Genomic DNA, 20,385 nt, shown 5'->3' with positions numbered 1-20,385 from the left:
AAACACTGTTTCAACTCCAGCTCTGAGATCCCGGCTGGCTGAAAGCAGGTTTCTGGGGTTTTGTTTAGCTTCTATATTTGTAACAATGTTTTAAACTGCAAGCTCAAAGGCCGGCAGCCGCAGGCGGGGAACGTTGGCTTCCTCCGTCACTGAAGCAAGCAAGCCTCATGTTCGCTTCAAGCTGCCTGGCTGCCGGCCGCCATCTTGGCTGGCAGTTAATTTGCATATCGCCCTGATTAGCCAATGGGAAGGGTAGCGGAGGTACGGCTAATTACCATGTTTCTCTTTTATTAGATAGGATATAGATAGTTAAAAAGGGGAGGAGAGAAACATCGATGTTAGAGCACAACGTGGATTGGCTGCCTCCTGCATGCCCCCTACCAGAGATCAAGCCCACAATTCGCGCATGTGACCTGACCGCATATTGAACCAGCAATCTTTTGGTGCATGGGATGGTGCCAACCAACTAAGCCATATGGCCAGGGTAAAGCTTATTTATTCTTAATATGACAGAGGAAATTATAAACTCAAATATGCACAGACTAAAAAAATATGCACAAATTGAGAATGACATAGCAACTAAAGAAAAACCAATTTAGAATTTTAGTAGAGGTATGTTACTAAGGTTCAAAGTCACCAAGGATATATTATATATCCAATACTATGTAATCTTCATTTTCTCTACACTCTCTAGAATCAAAACAACAGTCTCTGATGGGCAGAATACTCATAATAAGTTAAGGAAGGATTATGTCTCTGATTAAGATTTTTTTAATTTGCTAATTTGAGGACGGTCATGATTTCAAGGTGTTTAATCTAAAGCTCATATAAGGGAAAATGAAACAGAACATGTTAACAAGCAGACATCTATATACCTATGTAAGGAGTAAATGAGAATTGGAAGCCCACAATTAAACAAAGCCCGAGCAAATTAAACCTAAAAGCAAGCAGAAATAAAGATATAATAAAGAGTAAGAGCAGAAATCAATAAAATTGAAAACAGAAAAATAATATAGAAAGTCAAAGAAGCCAAAGCTGGTTCTTAAATATCAGTAAAATTAATAAAACTTTAGTTAGATTGGTAAAGAAAAAAAAGATATAAATTACCAACATCAGGAATCAGAGGGGACATCACAAATCCTAAAGATATTAATATAATAATAAGGGAATATTAGGAAAAACTTTAGGTCAATATATTTGATTACCTAGATGAAATGAACAAATTCTTTGAAATATACAAACTACCAAAGAAAGCTCGCTAAAATAAAATAAAAATAACATGAATAGTCCTGTATCTACAAAGTACTTGGATTTGGGGGGGAGAGACAAAAACACTTTCCCACAAAGAAAGCTTGAGGCTCAGACTTCACTGCAGGATTTTACCAAACATCTAAAGAAAGATATCAAATCTACACACTCTTCAAAAAACAAGAGGAAAGAACACTTCCCAGCTCATTCTATGAGACCAATAGTACTCTGATAGCAAAACCAAAACTATAAAACCAGAGCCTTCATGAATGAAGCTACTCAACAAAGTATCAACAAAGTATCAACAAAGTATCAACAAATAGAATACATCAATATTTAAAAAGGACAATACATCAGGATCAAGTGGTATTTCTCCCAAGAATGCAAATTTGATTCAACATTTGCAAATGAATCAGTGACTCACATTAGTAGGCTAAACTCAAACCTATTTAACTTCATTAACACCTTCAGGTTCTTGGAAGTATCATCTGACACAGAACATATTTTGGGAAGCAATGGTCCTTGCCATCACCAAACTAATGATATCCTAATGACATCATTATCCTAATACTTTGGCCTTGACAGGCCTACTCCTATCCTTGAAACAGGGAGTTTAGGACACCTGTTAGCTCTTCACTTCATTTGACAAATAATTTATTGAGTATCTAACTCAATGCCTGACACTGATTTGGATGCTGGGAATAGAGCAGTAAAAAAACAAACAAACAAACAAAAAACATCAAAAACTCCTGCTTTCATAGACTTATGGCCTATTCAACTATAAACACATAATTTTAAGTAAAATTCCTAATAGCTATTTCTTGATTTTTTAAAACTCTGCAGTTCCCTTCAGATTCTTATATATAGAGAGTCCTCTGGGTTCATAATTAATCACCCTGCCCAAGGAAAGGCAGACTTTTGTCCAAGGCCCAAATCTTTCCTTGAGAAGGAGGTTTCCCCCCACAACATGTTCATGAAGAAAGCATTCATTACAAATAATGAAGACTTCACCAGATTGGCCAGGTATTTATACAGTGCTTATACTGTGGCAATCAGGAGTATTTTATAGTTCCTCATTTTTCCTACAGCAAAGCCAACCCTTTATACTTGGGTGAGCCATTTTCCTGGATAAATCTCTAAAGCAAGTCCCTTGAGACCATCATACAGGGACTGGAAATAACAACTTGGGGAAAGAACCTCTTTAAGATTCATGTGTTAATATAAGTTAAGGAGGTAGGTGGAATAAATTTCCACCCAGTCAATATGTACTACTTGTTCTGGTCCTCAGATGACTTTGTGTTTATTTCATTCTAACTATGGAAGACTTCATTGGTCTACTTGATTAAAACAAAAACACTTAAGACAGCTTTAGGAAATGAAAATCAGCTCTCCCACTAACATGCATTTTGTTCCACACTACAAGATGAAAAACAAATCTAGTAAAAGGCTTACACTAGGGGAAGGGGCTTTGAAGTCATTTGAACCTTCTATTCTGTACTGGAATTCCTTCTACAGCATTCCTGATTCACGGTCAACCTTCTGGGCCCCAATTCAGATAAGTCCAATGACCTTGTGAAGCTACCTATCCCACTGGAGGACAATTCTTGTTAGATTTTTATTTATTGACCTTAAATCTGCTTCATGTAACGTTTATTAAACATCACCTATCCACTGGTCTCTTCATTTTTTTTAAATGTCCTTCAAATATCACAGAAGAACCATCATGTCTTCCCTTTTCCAGGCTAAACATCCTTATTTCCTTCAACCATTCTTCATTCAACATGGTTTCTAAAGCCTTCACATGGCTCAGTGCCTACTCCTAAATGCATTCCAGTTTGTCAGTGTACTTCAGAATTGGATTCATTTTTTGACTTAATGCTAATCTGGAAACTGCCTATTCTATGACATGTAGTTGAATCTGGTAAATGTTGTCCTTGTCTTACCTGATATTGCTACATAAAGATAATGAAAAAGAACAGTTATTCAGGATAGTCAAATAGGTAAGGAAAAGCTACATTTAAATTCTTAAATATGAATCTAGAATAAAAATGGAACTCCACATGAAAACATTATAGAAAAAGATGGAGGGAAACGGTTGATACTGCTGATGTGAACAGAGAGCCGGCATGTTACTCCCTAATCAAAGGCATGTAAAAACACAAAAATCAAAGAATCTTACCAGTGCAATCCCAAGCAAGGGTCCAGCCATACATTTCAGGGTTCATAATCTTTCAAAATGGAAAGACATACCTGCATTTTCCCACCTAACTTATACTAGAATGTCATACTGATGTTTTGATGTCACAAATTAAAATTGGTTATAGCAAGTGGACACTGCCACATCTCAAAAATTTTTTAAAACGCAAATATTAGAAACTTAGTTGAGGTCACAAAGGAATCAAGAAAAATCAGAGGCTAACTTAAGCTAAAGCAGTGAAGAACTTTTCTGATGATTTAGTAATCCTCCAATGGTAGCCAACTTTCCCTCTGGAATTATTAAAAAACACACTAGACAAAGAATATAGTAGCAACCAAGTGGAACCCAATCATCAAGAAATGAATAAATTCATCCAAGACCAAGATGGCGGCATAGGTAAACACCGCAGACTGCTGCCGCAAACAACCACTTCAAAAATACAACTAAAAGACGGAACGGACATCACCCAGAACCACAGGAAGGCTGGCTGAGGAGAGACTCTTCAACTAGAAGGAAAAATAACAGCACACCGAGGCTCAGAGGAGGCGCAGTGTGGAAAAAACTCAGGTGCGGAGGTGCGCGCGCAAAGCGGGCTGGTGGCTGAGAGCGCGGTTGTCGTTTTCGGTCAGGGGGGAGTCTCAGACTCTGAGCTCCAGATACGGGCGAATCGCTGGGGACTCGGACCCAAACGGGAGAAGCGGGAGTGTCTGGCATCAGTTGGAAGGCAGCTTTCCCTCCGAGGTTTGCAGCGGTTCCGGGGGTTCTGAGAAGCAGAGCCTCTGGGAACGGGACTGAGAGGGGCCATAACCGCTCCCTCCGCCCGCCCGCCCTGTTGAGCCCGCCCCGCCCAAGCCCTGCGCAGAGCCATTTGCCAGATCGCCTCAGGCAAAGGCTAGATTAGCACCTCCCCAGAGGACAGAAGTTTTCCGCGGCAGACACAGCTGATTCACACAGCCAGTCGGCCTGGTGGTCAAATCCCTCTAGTATTAACTACAACAATCAAGGCTCAACTAGAACAAGACTGCGCACAAAGACCACTAGGGGGTGCACCAAGAAAGCATAAAAAATGCGGAGACAAAAAAACATGACAGAAATGGAGGATATAGAGCTAAAAATCGCAATTTTGAGGGCTTGCAAAAATGTGCTAGAAGCTGTCAATAAACTTGAGGAGAGAGTCACGAAAACTAATGAGACCCTCGATGCTATGATAAAGAACCAACTAGAAATTAAGCATACACGGACTGAAATAAAGAATATTATACAGACACCCAATAGCAGACCAGAGGAGCGCAAGAATCAAGCCAAAGATTTGAAATGCGAAGAAGCAAAAAACACCCAACCGGAAAAGCAAAATGAAAAAAGAATCCGAAAATACGAAGATAGTGTAAGGAGCCTCTGGGACAGCTTCAAGCGTACAAACATCAGAATAATTGGGGTGCCAGAAGATGAGAGACAGCAAGATATTGAAAACCTATTTGAAGAAATAATGGCAGAAAACTTCCCCCACCTGGTGAAAGAAATGGACTTACAGGTCCAAGAAGCGCAGAGAACCCCAAACAAAAGGAATCCAAAGAGGACCACACCAAGACACATCATAATTAAAATGCCAAGAGCAAAAGACAAAGAGAGAATCTTAAAAGCAGCAAGAGAAAGAGACTCAATTACCTACAAGGGAATACCCATACGACTGTCAGCTGATTTCTCAACAGAAACTTGGCAGGCCAGAAGGGAATGGCAAGAAATATTCAAAGTGCTGAATACCAAGAACCTACAACCAAGAATACTTTATCCAGCAAAGCTATCATTCAGAATTGAAGGTCAGATAAAGAGCTTCACAGATAAGGAAAAGCTAAAGGAGTTCATCACCACTAAACCAGTATTATACGAAATGCTGAAAGGTATCCTTTAAGAAGAGGAAGAAGAAAAAGGTAAAGATACAAATTGTGAACAACAAACATGCATCTATCAACAAGTGAATCTAAGAACCAAGTGAATAAATAATCTGATGTACAGAATGAACTGGTGATTATAATGAATCAGGGACATAGAACATGCATCTAACAACAAGTGAATCTAAGAATCAAGTGAATAAATAATCTGATGTACAGAATGAACTGGTGATTATATTGAATCAGGGACATAGAGGAATGGACTACTGACTATTCTTGGGGGGGAAAGGGAAATGGGAGATGCAGGAAGAGACTGGACAAAAATCGTGCACCTATGGATGAGGACAGTGGGTGGGGAGTGAGGGCGGAGGGTGGGATGGGAACTGGGAGGAGGGGAGTTATGGGGGGGAAAAAAAAGAGGAACAAATGTAACCTGAACAATAAAGATTTAATTAAAAAAAAAAAAAAAAAGAAAGAAATGAATAAATTTTTTTCTTTTCCTTCTTTCTGTTCTCATTTCCCTTTTCTCTTAACTAATTTCTAATTTTCAAACAAAACACATTTTAAGTTTTTCAATCCAAATACCGTAATCATAACCATTTCTTTTAATAGGGGAAAAGATTCTGGTTAATAACATTACCAAATATACCAATGATTATAAATTGTCAAAGAATTAAGATATAAAAAAGATAACTTTCATAACATAACTATTATTTCTTTGATGATTTAAAGAGGTGCTTCATAACTTCAGGGTCTAGTATGTGTGTTATTTTCTGTATTTTCAAAGCCCCTTACTGGAATCATTGTTCACTTTTCAGAATTTATGTAAAAGGGAAATTATAGAGAGAAGCCTATATTTGCTGCAGTGAGAATCGTTAGGAAGAGAACCAGACATTTTAAGAAGAAACTAAAAGTAGAAGTCTAATAAAATTGAAATTCTAATTTGAATCCAACTTCTTAAAATTGTTAAGTGGCATTATCTGGTAATTTGGGCAAAGCTATGTTATCTAAAAAATAGCTAACATCTATTGGCTTTCTTTGATTAATATATTAACTTATGACTAATTAGGCTTATCCAAGATCCTAGCAATTTCAAAAGGCAGTTCTGCCATAATGGTAGAGAGAAACTGGTAGTACTAGAAAATAAGAAAAAACGAATGGCCAATGTTTTATTACTTTAATTCTTAGAGGCATTGTTTAAAAAGCCGAGAGGCAGCATGCACCTGATGCAGAGAAGATATTCATTAATTTACAGCAACTACTATATAGCAGATAACATGTTAGGCCAAGAGTTGACTAGGAATGGTACAGCTAGCAAATATCCCCCCACAATAAGAATTATCATAAATCACAGGGGTTATTAGTTAATTTAAAAGATGCTTTTATTAGTAAAAATTTAAAGAAAGTCATTACAATGACCTAGTGAAAATCACTCATAAATATGGAGAGAGTAATGTTTCCTTAAGACTGTTCATCAGAACATCTGGCCCATGTAATTTCTTAGAACTCATCTACATGACATATCATGTAGCAAGGAAAGGGCAGTCTTATTGGCTTGCTTGTTACTGAGATACTTCTAAGGAATCAAGTTAAGGGAATAGAGGGAACATTTCAGCCCTTCATGTTGTATAGATCTGACTTAGAAAGGGGACAGGGGATAACAACACATTCTGAAGCTCTCAAAATAATGTATGAATTTCACAAAAGCAAAGCAGAAGCTTTAAAAATTTTTCTATAAGGAACAGAAAGCACAAAGCCCAAAAAGAAAAAAGGAGAACTTAAAAGACTTTACCCATTTACTGTATTTCAAAGGTCCTGTGAATCCCATGGCTTCTATTATCTTCGTGAAGGCGCCAACCTTCTCCTCAACTGGCTGTGGGAAATCCTTGGTAGTAGAAAGCTATTTAACCAAAAGAAAGGGACCAAAATTAGTGGCAAAAAAAATTAGTTTTATTTTTTTTTATATATATTTTATTGATTTTTTTACAGAGAGGAAGGGAGAGGGATAGAGAGTTAGAAACATCGATGAGAGAGAGAGAGACATCGATCAGCTGCCTCCTGCGCACCTCCTACTGGGGATGTGCCTGCAACCAAGGTATATGCCCTTGACCGGAATCGAACCTGAGACCTTTCAGTCTGCAGGCCGACGCTCTATCCACTGAGCCAAACCGGTTAGGGCGTAGTTTTAATGCTTTTGTTGCTCATTAGGTCTAAGGGCATTTTTATTGCTTCGATTTTTTTTTCACCTAGAATTTATTTTTTGTTAATCCCCACCCAAGGATATTTTTGCCATTGATTTCTAGAGATAGTGGACAGGAGGGAGGGAATGGGATGGGGGAAAGGGGAAGAAAAACATTTGATTGGTTGCCTCCCACATGTGCCCCAATAGGGGCCCTGGGATCAAACCTGCAACCCAGGTACATGCCCTTGACTGGGAATCGAACCCATGACCCTTCAGTGCACAGGCTGACATTCTAACCATTAAGCAACACCAGCCAGGGCTAGAATTTTTTATTCTGATTTTTCTGGTCATCTTATTACTTAATGCAAACATATCTGAAACTCTATCTAATAGATGCTCTCCAAATTTCAAAATGAGACATATTTACCTCAATGACCATATACCTATGAACCCATGTCTAGGAAATGATAGATTCTTGTTAAAAAAAAATAAAAGTTCTATAAAAAAGGGTACTTCTAAAAGGAAATCTTGACCCCACATTTCCCAAAGAACAATTATGAGAAGAGGAATGTTCTATGTTTATTGACATAACAGGAAAAGGAAAGAAAAATACTCTCTGAAAGCAGTCAAATAAGCACTAGATAAATGTTTTTTGCATTTTCTTAGTATAACAAATTTTATTAATGATTACAGAAGACATGAGTCTTGAAGTTTGCAAATAAACTCCAAGGAAAACCTATTCTAATGCTAAGCCTCTCCAAATGAGGGCAGGCTATATAATCGATAAATTCTCCAAAAGTTAAGTATTACTTGATTTTTAACATGTAAAAATTCAGAAAGACTTATTTCTCTAAAGCAGTGGTCCTCAACCTTCCTAATGCCGCGACCCTTTAATACAGTTCCTCATGTTGTGGTGACCCCCAACCATAAAATTATTTTCGTTGCTACTTCATAACTGTAATTTTGCTACTGTTATGAATCATAATGTAATTATATATGTGTTTTCCGATGGTCTTAGGCGACCCCTGTGAAAGGGTCGTTCGACCCCCAAAGGGTCACCACCCACAGGTTGAGAACCGCTGCTCTAAAGCTTTGTCCAGGCAAGAGTATAATGTAAGAAACAAAGGACATGAGATCAGAAGCTTTAGGTTCAAATATTCAGTTGGTCTGTCACTTACCATCCTTGTGACCTTGGGCAAGTCACTTCATTTTCCTGAGCCTCAACCTTCTGCATTGGATAAAATTCCTTGCCTCATCCAGCTAACAGTTTCGCTGAGAGTCAAATAAGAACACCCATGTGAAAGCACTCTATAAACACAGAAAGTACTAATAATTCTCACCTTATTTGTAGTGTGATACTTCCTACTCAGCTGTATGTCTATTCCAGAAATCTGTTCTGATCCACCACATGCTAAGGACTGGCTCATCTGGGGCCCCTTGGGGGTTTAAAAAACAACAACACAGATGTAAGCAACACTGAGCATTCACTTACAGGGTTAATCTAAGCAGAGCTGCTTTAAAGTAAAGACTACAGAATCTTTCCAGCCTTGCTTAACCTAGTTCCTGGTGATCTGGTCATCAAGAGGATTCAAGATTGGCACCAAGAATATTGTCGGGTATATGGTAGGTGCTTAATAAGTACCTGTTGAATACTTGGCTAAATAAAAGGATTCTGCCCTGGAAACCTGGAACTAAATAAATATGAGTCAACTCTAAGAATTGGAACTGCAATAAATACCTACTTAAACATTGGCAGCAGTGCAGTATACAGGGGGGGAGGGGAGGAACCAATGACTTTCACATCAGTCAATTTTGTTTAAAACCTGCTTTTGTCACTTATAAGCTAGGTGGCCATGAGGAAGTTACTGAAACTCAGCTGTAATGATTGAAAGAAATAATACAATAGTCCCCCTTATCAGTTGTTTCACCTTCAGGGGTTTTAGCTACCAAAGGTCAATGCAGTCAAAATATATTAAGTGGAAAATTCCATAAATAAACAATTCTTAAGTTTTAAATTGCATGTCAATCTCATGCCTTTCCACTCCATCCCACCCAGGGCATGAATCATCCCGTTGTCCAGTGTATACATACTGTACATGCTATCTGTCCTTTAGTCATACTGGTCATCAGATAGCCTGTCACAGTATCACAGTGCTTGTGTTCAAGTGATCCTCATTTTACTTAATAATGGCCCTAAAGCGTAAGAACAGTGATGCTGGCAATTCAGATATGCCAAAGAGATACCATAAAGTGCTTCTTTTAAGAGAAAAGGTGACTATATAGTACAATAAGATACTTTGAGAGAGACCACATTCACATAACTTTTATTACAGTATATTGTTATAATCACTCTATTTTATTATTAGTGTTGTTATTAATCTCTTACTGTGCCTAATTTACATATTAAATATTATCATAGGTATGTATGTATGTATAGGAAAAAATATAGTATATATAGGGTTCAGTACTATCGCAGTTACAGGCATCCAGAGAGAGTGTTGGAACATATCCCCCATAAGGGGGGACTACTGTATATGTAAAATGCCTTTTATAAAATATATACTCAATAAATAATAAAAGCTTCCTTCATCACCATCATCATTGTTCAGATCAGAATTGCCTTCCTTTTATGTTCATACACTGCATTTGAAAGTATTTTGGCAATATAATAGCAAAATTAATAACTATTATGTGCCAGGTACTATGCTAAGTACCTTACATATATCACCTTATTCGATCCTCACCACAACACTATTAGGTTGGTTTATTATAATAAAGACCCCTAAACATAGTTTTGAAAATAAATTCCTAATATAAAAAATACATGCAAGAGATCCTCATTGTAGAGTGAATGTGGGTAAAACTGGGGGGAAGGTCTACTAAGGAAGGAGATGTTAATTAAATTAAGGTACTCAATGGAAAATCCAGTAACCACTGAGATTTTTTTAAATGTTTTTATTGATTTCAGAGAGGAAGGGAGAGGGAGAGATCGATAGAAACATCAATGATGTGAGAGAACCATTGATCGGCTGTCTCCTACACGTCCCCTACTGGGGATAGAGCCCCAACCCAGGCATGTGCCCCCAACCAGAATCGAACCCAGGACCCCTCAATCAGCAGGCCAACGCTCTATCCATTGAGCCCAACCAGCTAGGGCTACACTGAGATTTTTTAAATAGTTTATTTTTTAAAGAAGTTTTAGGTTCACAAGAAACATGAGCAGGAAGTACAGAGCGCTCCAATATACATATCCACTCTCCCCCATACACAAAACATCCCCTATTGCCAATATCCTCCACAAGAGTGGTACATCTGTTACAATCAATGAACCTACATAGACACATCATTATCACTCAAAGTCCATAACTTACACTAGATTATTTTTAGCAACATGAAAAAGCATATTAATATGTATAAAATTATAGGTAAAAATATGAATGCATATGGGCAAGCCTAGGAAGGAACACACTGAAATGAAAAAGTTACTTCATTAAATTAGTAGAAGTATGAGTGAATTTAAGAATCTAGTTTCCAAGCCCTCAATAATGTTGTATTATCCTATAATAGAGGCCCGGTGCATGAAATTTGTGCACTGGAGGGGGTTGTCCCTCAGCCCAGCCTGCACCCTCTCCAATCTGGGACCCTCAGGGGATGTTCAACTGCCCGTTTAGGCCCAATCCCTAAACCAGCAGTGGGATATCCCTCTCACAATCGGGGACTGCTGGCTCCTAAACACTCGCCTGCCAGCCTGCCTGATTGCCCCTAACTGCTTCTGCCTACCAGCCTGATCACCCCCTAACTGCTCCCCTGCCGGCCTGGTTGCCCCCAACTGCCCTCCCCTGCCGGCCATCTTGCGGCAGCCATCTTGTGACAACGTGGGGGCGGCTATCTTGTGACGACATGGGGAGGCCATCTTGTGATGATGTGAGGGCATCATGCAAGGGCCACCGAGGCTTTTATTAGTATAGGTATTTATTTGTTTACTTGCTTATTTTCTATCACTACTACCTAAAAGATCCATGACAGTAGGAACTAGGTAGAATATCAGGATCAAGTACAATGCATGGTTCATGGGTAACACTCAATATGTGTTGAATGAACAAATGAAACCACCTGGATGGTTATGTCTTATTATTTCCTTCATATCCTTACATGCTTCATTCATCCAACCCCTATAAAATGCCAGCCTTTTACCAGGTTTTAGAATACAAACAGAATCCCTATCCTCGAGAAGCTCATAACTTGTGGAGAAGAGAAAGAAGACTCACTACTCATGAAACAGAATCAAATATCACATTTTAAAGATCACCTACCATACACACAATAAAAGGGTTAGCAAGAATGTAGAGCAACTAGAACTCTCATACACTGTTGGTGGAAGTGTAAAACAGTATGATCACTTTGGAAAATTATTTGGCAGTATTGAAAGTGAATGTATGCACATCCTATATGACTCAGTAATTTCATTTCTAAGTACATATACTCCAACAGAAATGTGTACATATGTTCACCAAAAAACAGGTACAAGAGTATTCAAAGCAGCAGTATTAATAAAAATCCAAACTGGAAACAATACAAATATCCATCAATAGGAGAATAGATAAATTAATCATGGTATATCCATATGGTAGTATATCACAACTAGAGGCCCAGTGCACGAATTCGTGCACAGGTGGGGTCCCTCAGAGTAGCCTGCAGAGATCAGGGCCCCAACTTGCACCCCCACCTCACAGCCCCACAACCCCACCTGGCACCCCGCCTTGGCCTGGCGCTACCCCCTCACCTGCTCCACCATCCTGCCTGCAGGACAATTCATTGGAACTGGGGCCTCCCCACCCAGCTCCCTCAATGCCTGGGAACCGGGCAGCAGCCCCGCCCCCTGCCACCACCGCTGGTCACTGTCTGCGGGATGATTGGTGGGGCAATCAGGCCCCTGCTCGCACCCACCTTGGCCTGGCACCACCCGCTCACCTGCTCCACCATCCCACCGCGGTCCCGTTCTCGTCAGGGCCCATCAGGGCCAGCAGCACCTCCACTGCCGCCCGCTGCCAGCGCCACGCTGCCAACGCCCACCATGTTCCGCGCGGCCATCCCCTGGTGGTCAGCGCATGTCATAGCGAGCAGTCAAACTCCCAGTCTCCCAGTCAAACGACTGCCCAAGCGACAATTTGCATATTAGGCTTTTATTATATAAGATAAGAATGAATAAACTATTACTACACAAAACAACATGGATGAATTTCTGAAACAAAGTTGAATGAAAGCAAACACAAGAAAGTATGTACCATATGTATAAAAGGCAAAACTACCCCATGGTGTTCAAAGTGAAGACCATGGTTAACCTTGTTTATGGGTAGTGATGAGAAGGGGATCAAGGAGGCTTCTGGGGTTCTATTTCTTGATCTGGATGCTGGTTATGTTTACTTTGTAATAACTCATTAAACTGTACACTAATGATTTATTCCTTTTTCTGTGTTTTTATTATACTTCAATAAAATGTACAAAAATGCTTAAAGATATGGAATAGGCAGTGTACTAGTAAACAACAGAAATTTGGAGATGGAAAAGAATGACCTAGAATCGTCAGAAAAGCCTTCATAGAGAAGACTTAAGAAGTGAGCAGGAGCCCAGCCAGTATGGTTAAGTGGTTGAGCATTGACCTATGCACTGGGAGGTCACAGTTCATTCCTGGTCAGGGCGCATGCCCACCCAGGTAACAGTCTCAATCCCCGGTGTAGGGTGTGCGGGGGCAGCCAATGATTCTCTCTCATTATTGATGTTTCTATCTTTCTTTCCCTCTCCCTTCTTCTCTGAAATCAATCATATATATATATATTAAAGTGAGCAGGAGAGAGATGAGTGAGAAGGCAGAGGTGAGGAAGCCATGTTATAATGGAAAGAGAAAATCACTGAGTCAGAAGACTTAGGCTAAAACTCTAGCTCTTCCTATCTCATAAATTTGTTTTGAGAATCAAATAAAATAATGTATGTTAAAGAGATATACAAACTATAATGCATAATATAAATGTAAAGACCTGTTCCAGACAACTTCAAAAATAAACTCTTTTTCAGACAGCCCTGTGTTAAAAAATATATAAGATTCTGCCCTTTTATTTTGCTTCCAAAAAGGTTCTGAAAATGAAGAGACCCAGAAGGAAAGAAGGAGGAAGGGAAAAGGATAAGAGAAGAAGGTAAGGACTCAAGTGTTTCTTGATTACCATGGGTGTGCCTGGTCCTTTTAGCAAAAGTATAAACTCTACCATGGCTCAGTCTATCTTAAACTTCTTTTATTTTCTGACCCAATGCTCAACACCATTCTGGGCACGGAGAGACACTCAATAAAAACTAGGCAGATTGTTTTTCATGTTTTCTGTGTGTGTGTGTGTTTAAATAGGACAACCTGGAGAAGGTCCAGAAAAGAACCACAGGAATGATCAAAGAGATGAATAAAAAGGTCTTAGTGGAAAGGTTAAAATGAATTGAGGCTGTTTAGCTTGGAGAAAAAGCAATAGAAGAACTAAGAAGTAACTTAGAATAACAACACTTAAGCTGGAAGAAATCTCAGACATCTAAATCCAACCTTTTCATTTCACAGATGAGGAAACTAAGACCAGGGAAAGGTGGCAACTTGCTTAATATAATTTTAGCACAAACTTTTTTTTTAAGTTCCAATTTACACCTTCAGGAGAAAATTTATCTCAGTAGCATGAACATAAGTAGCAACAAACATATTTACTACAGCCCTGGCCGGTTTGGTTCAGTGTTTAGAGCGTCAGCCAGCAGACCAAAAGGTTGCAGGTTTGATTCCCAGTCAAGAGCACTTACCTCCGTTGCAGGCTCAATCCCTGGCCCAGTCGGGGGGTGCAAACGAGAGGCAATCAATCGATGTGTCTCTTTCACATCTATGTTCCCCTAACCCCCGCCACCTTCCCCTCTACTCTCTCTCTAAAAAAAAAAAAATCAATGGAAAAAATATCCTCGGGTAAGGACAAAAAAAAAAAATTACTTACTACAACTTATTGAAAATCTCCTATATGCCCAGCACTTTTATGCTTAGTGTTTTACTTATGTTTATCTCACAACAAACATGCAAAAATAGATAATATTTCTTTCCCCAAATTAGAAATGAGGACAATAAGGCTTAAAGAAGTAAAGTTCATTAAACAGTAGAACATATATTCAGATGACTATATCACACAGCTTTCAAAAACCTAAGTAAAATTTAATAACACAGGCTCATGCACAATTAGCAATCATTCTCCAAGAAAATGAACCAAGGCTCCTCAGAGAAACTGTTGAATCCCAGGCTAGAGCAAAGAAAATATAACATGAACCTGAAATATCTTGCAGTGTCAGAAAATAAGGAAGTGTTAAAAAATGATGAAGGTGCCTGGCTGACTTGGCTCAGTAGCACAGTTTGATTCCTGGTCAGAGCACATGCCCAGGTAGGGGGCGGGGCGTACAGGAGGCGGCCAATCAGTGATTCTCTCTCACCCTTGATGTTTCTCTCTCTCTCTCTCTCTCCCACTCCCAAATCAATAAAAATATTTTTTTAAATGATGAAGGCATGTAGAAAGGAACTTGAAGGAGTTCCCAATAGCCAAAACTGGGACAATTAGATTAACAAAATAAATAATCAGAATAATAAATTATAACTCAGAAGAAAATAAATACCTATGAGCTCCTGATATAAATAAATAATGGAATAAATAAATACTTGCACACTTACATGTATTACAGCATTATTCACAATAGCCAAGATGTGGAAGCAACCCAAATGCCCATCAACAGATAAATAGCTAAAGAAAATGTGGTATATACATATAATGGAATATTATGCAGCCTTTAAAAAGACACCCTGTTACATGATATAACATGGATGAATGTTGAGGACATTATGCTAAGCAAAATAAGTCACAAAAGAGCAAATACTCTATATTCCATTCACATGAAGTATGTAAAGTAGTCAAAATCATAGAAACAGAAAGTAGAAAAGTGTTTACTAAAAGCAGAGAGTGGGGAAAGAATATTGCATGGAGAGTTTCAGTTTTATAAAATGAAAAAGTTCTAGAGATCTGCTGTACAACAATGTGATTACACTCTACACTATTGAACTGTACACTTAAAAATGGTTAAGATTGTAAATTTAATGTTATGTTTTTAATCACAAATTTTAAATTAATTAATATTATGTATCATTTTAAAATAAGAACCACTGATGGATGGTAAACGTAGTAAGCAAAAATATGATCAGAAACAGAATATTTGCATAGTCTCAAAGTGTCTTCTCACAAAATACTTACTAATTAAAAAGAGAAAAATGATAACTTTATAGTAGGGGAACCTGACAGACACCAATTTAATAACCAAGTGATCAAAGTTAACATCACTAGTAATAAGACGTATTGGCCACTGCTGGTGGGAATGCAGACTGGTGCAGCCATTGTGGAAAATAGTATGGTGTTTCCTCAAAAATTTAAAAATGGAACTGCCATTTGACCCAGTAATACCACTTCTAGGAATATATCTCAAGAAAATACAAACACCAATCAGAAAGAATATATGCACCCCTATGTTCATAGCAGCACAATTTATAATAGCTAAGATTTGGAAACAGCCTAAATGCCCATCAGCAGATGAGTGGATTAGAAAACTATGGTACATTTACACAATGGAATACTACACTGCTATAAAAAAGAAGGAATTCTTACCATTTGCAGCAGCATGGATGGAACTGGAGAGCATTACGCTAAGTGAAATAAGCCAGGCAGTGAAAGAAAAATACCACATGATCTCACTCATTTATGGATAATAAAGAACATTATAACCTAATGAACAAAAAGATAGATACAGAGGCAGAGAAGCATCGAACAGACTGTCAAATTACAGCAGGAAGGCTGGGCAGTGTTGGGGGGTGGGGGCGGGTAAGAGATCAATCGAAGGACTTATATGCATGCATATAGGCATGACCAATGGACACAGGACACTGGGAGGGTGGGGTGAGGGCATGTGCTGGGGGGTGGGGGAGGCCGGGGGAAGGTCAATGGGGAAGAAAGGGAGACATGTGTACTACTATTTGTAATACTTTAAACAAGAAAATAAAATTTTAAAAAAAAAGACATATTGGCAGCAAGTATCCCAATATGATGCACTGAGAAAGGAACATTACTTTTGCCAAAAATACATAACCTCAATCTAATTATAAGAAAATATTAGACAAACCCATATTGAGAGACTACAAAAGGACATTAGGGGGGAGAAATACTGGAAAAAGGTGTGTTGATTAGTTAATAGTATTATATCAATGTTAATTTCCTGGTTTCAATAATTGCACTATGGTTACATAGGATGTTAACATTCAAGGAAGCTAGATGAAGGGTATATACTATTTTTACAACTTTCCTGTATGTTTAAATTATTTCAAAAAAAAATTTAAAAGCAGACTCATCATAGTATGACAACTTCAAGAGATTATTTAGGACAAAGATGAGAGTACAATGTCCTTAGCTTTTTAAAGATAATATGCTTATACCATTTGACACTACCTTAGATATCACCTGATACTACCACTCATCCAATGAAGGATTCTTTTATGTCATGCCCTTAAAATACAGTCTCCCAACCATTGCCTCAATATGTCCAATGAGAGTAAATTTACTGTCAAAATGCAACCCAATCCATTACACCACAATTCTAATTAACTCAAAAGTTCTTTCTCATTCTGAGCCAAATTTGCCTGTCAGACATATACCTGAGAATATCATTCTGAAGCAGAGATTTCTGACCAGGGGTTCTCAAAGATGGGAATATACTAGTATATACCCAGGTACAGTCAATATGACAAAATGTCCAATTTATTTACATTGACTAAAATTACATCTTGTCAACATGAAATAAATCACCCTAAGTTATTTATGTAGATGCTTTGCTATAATGCTGTCCCAGAGCCTAATACAACACCTGGTATATATTAGGTACCCCAGAAATGTTTATGATTCAAAAAATGAGACACTGCCCTAACCGGTTTGGCTCAGTGGATAGAGCGTCAGCCTGCGGACTCAAGGGTCCCAGGTTCGATTCCGGTCAAGGGCATGTACCTTGGTTGCGGGCACATCCCCAGTAGGGAGTGTGCAGGAGGCAGCTGATCGATGTTTCTCTCTCATCGATGTTTCTAACTCTCTATCCTCTCCCTTCCTCTCTGTAAAAAATCAATAAAATATTTATATTTTTTAAATGAGACACAAGTCAAAGAGTCATATAATGAGTTCCCCCACCACCATCTATACACACACAAATAACAAATGATTGAGATAAATTCTATTAAAATTTTTCAATGCACAAGAAGTAACAGAACATAGCCCAATTCTGAAAAAAGATAGCTGCCTGACTACCCAGAGTAGATGTCTCTTCTGCACAGAGATAATCTTTATTTATTCAACATACATTTAATACCTACTCTGTGTCTAGCTTAGTAAAAAGCCCAGGAAATACAAGGACAAGCGAGACATTTCTTCAGAATGGCAAGGTTTACATACTAGTTGAAGGGAATTACTCTATATTTTAAATATCTTAATACATTATATTTATACTAGAGGCCCAATCACGAAATTCTGCAAGAGTAGGCCTTCCTTCCCCCAGCTGCCAGCACTGGCTTCTCTCTGGCACCCGGGACCCAGGCTTCCCTCCGGCTTCGGCTTCGTCCAGAATGACGTCCAGTCTAATTATCATATTACCCTTTTATTATTACAGATAAGTAAATACATAAATATATATACAGATGCTCCTTGACTTACAATGGAGTCACAATCCAATAAACACACTGTAAGTCGAAAATGCATTTAATATATCTAACCTACTGAACACAACTTCGCTTAGCCTTAAACTTACTCAGAACTCTCATATTAGTCTACAGTTGGGCAAAATCACCTAACACAATGCATACACTATAGAGTATCAGTTGTTTCCTCTCGTGATCATGTGGCTGATTGGGAGCTGCGGCTTGCTCTACCAATGTTCAGCATCACACGAATATTAAACCACATATCACTAGCCCAGGAAAAGATGAAAATTCAAAACTGAAGTATGGTTTCTACTGAATGCATATGGCTTTTATACCATTGTAAAGTCGAAAAATCCTAAGTCAAATCATTGTAAGTTGAGGACCATCTATACTAGTAATTTATATCAAAAATAATTTTAACTGCATCAAATAAAGAAAGTTAATGGCTACAGAAGAAATCCGTATAAATTGATAAGAAAATAAATAAATAAATAAATAAATAAATAAATAAGTAAGAAAAATAAATTCCCAGTAAATAAATGAAGAAATTATATAAGCATACAATTTTTCCAATTCACAATACAACTGATAAAGAAAAAAATGTTTAAATTAACCCTGTTAGGTAGACAAATAAGTGCAAAGCAAAACAAGGTAATATTTCCTAACCACTTAATTTAAAAAATTTTTTAAATACCTAATTTAAGGGAGATAATAATGAAAAACTAATTATATATATATTGCTGGTGGCAGCATAAATTAAACTGCTTTTGGAGAAGAAAAGGTTCACAGCCTTTGACCAAGGGTATACCTGCCTAGGAATTTATCTTTAATAATTAAAAATAAGAAAAACCATGTATCAAGAAAATTATAACTGCATTAAAGCCTATAATGGCAAAAATTTTTGGAAATAATTTTAATATTAAACAAAAGGTAAGTAAATAGAATGACATGTAGCAATTAAAAATGTAACTATGAACTCTATCCAACAATATGAATAATGTCTGCTCTAATAAATGAAAAGGTACCAGAACATAAAATTCTGTGGATATTTGTTAATGTACCTAAGGAAAAAATTAGTACAAGAACCAGCAGATGTTTTCAGGTTTGAGGTCATGAGTGATTTTTATTTCCTTTATTACTAAATTAGTTTCATGGTTAACAAAATCAGGAGGAAAAAACTTTCAAGGAGTGTCCACAGTAAACTACATCATAATAAATCATGTGTCAATAGTAAATTAAAGCCTCAAATAATTCTTTGGATTTTATGTTCATAAAAAGAAAAAACAAACAAAGAAAGAAACATTCTTCCTCTTTCCTCCCACAAAAAAAAGCATCTATGAAAAGAAAACTGAAGAAAAGTTAACTCTGAGATGAATATCTGGAAACACTCCCAACAGTAAAAATCATCAGACTGTAGCATGGTATCCTAGGCTAAGTTCCACTGTTGGGGTATTTAGAAGGAACGCCCTAGACACCATACTGCAGGAATCAGTCCTGAGCTGGCACCACAGAGACCCAGGAGTGGTCTCATGAGGTTTTTTTCCATCACACAATTTGCTTGGCTAATCTATAAATACATGACATTTGCACATAAACACTAAGGTTTTCATACCAACCAAAGGAACAACAAACCTTACCTGGAAAATGCCAGACAGAGCCCTGCCCCACTGTCCCTGTGTAGGAGACAAAGGTACCAACCGGCTGCATACTGGAACCCACTGGGAGATGCTAATTGGAATCTGGTTCCTCTAAAGAAAGAAAAAAAAAGTCCGTCAAAAATCTCTATCAGACTCCACATGTAGAAGGCAAGGAGCATATATAAATTTAGAAATTCTGTCAGAACAGGGCACATGAAAGGAGAACATCCAAAATAGAACCAGGATCAAGCCTCCCCATGCTTATCACTTCTGCCTCTTCCCACTTTGTTGGGGGTGTCCAATCTGAGCTTTCAAAAAACTGATTACATACTGGAAGGATTTGAGCAAATCAGTAAATATATTAACAATGAAGGGTCAAGTTTCTATCAGAGAAAGAAGCTGACAAGTATGAAAAGGCAGAAGGGTAGAAAAAACCCTGTGTATTGGGCTGG

General features: G+C 38.0%; 1 protein-coding gene across 4 annotated transcripts in view; it reads right to left on the bottom strand.

Moving 5' to 3' along the window:
- LOC102239259 (ubiquinol-cytochrome-c reductase complex assembly factor 1) overlaps window positions 1–20,385 on the bottom strand; it is a 110,271-nt gene that overhangs the window by 78,244 nt on the left and 11,642 nt on the right. For 2 of the 4 annotated variants that reach the window (XM_005879766.2, XM_014550666.1), the window contains exons 2-4: window positions 19,934–20,044; window positions 8,857–8,952; window positions 7,127–7,234 (exon numbers count right to left, since the gene is read on the bottom strand). In XM_005879766.2, the coding sequence (XP_005879828.1) occupies window positions 7,127–7,234; window positions 8,857–8,952; window positions 19,934–20,044 (315 nt within the window). Of the gene's footprint in view, window positions 1–7,126; window positions 7,235–8,856; window positions 8,953–16,227; window positions 16,269–19,933; window positions 20,045–20,385 lie in introns of those variants that run through there. The other 2 variants (XM_014550667.1, XM_005879767.2) reach the window with 2 other exon arrangements.

Source organism: Myotis brandtii, unplaced genomic scaffold (genome assembly GCF_000412655.1).
Source record: "Myotis brandtii unplaced genomic scaffold, ASM41265v1 scaffold61, whole genome shotgun sequence".
NCBI lineage: Eukaryota > Metazoa > Chordata > Mammalia > Chiroptera > Vespertilionidae > Myotis > Myotis brandtii.
Note: the sequence above shows the minus strand (reverse complement) of the source record. Positions and strands in the feature narration are given on the sequence as shown.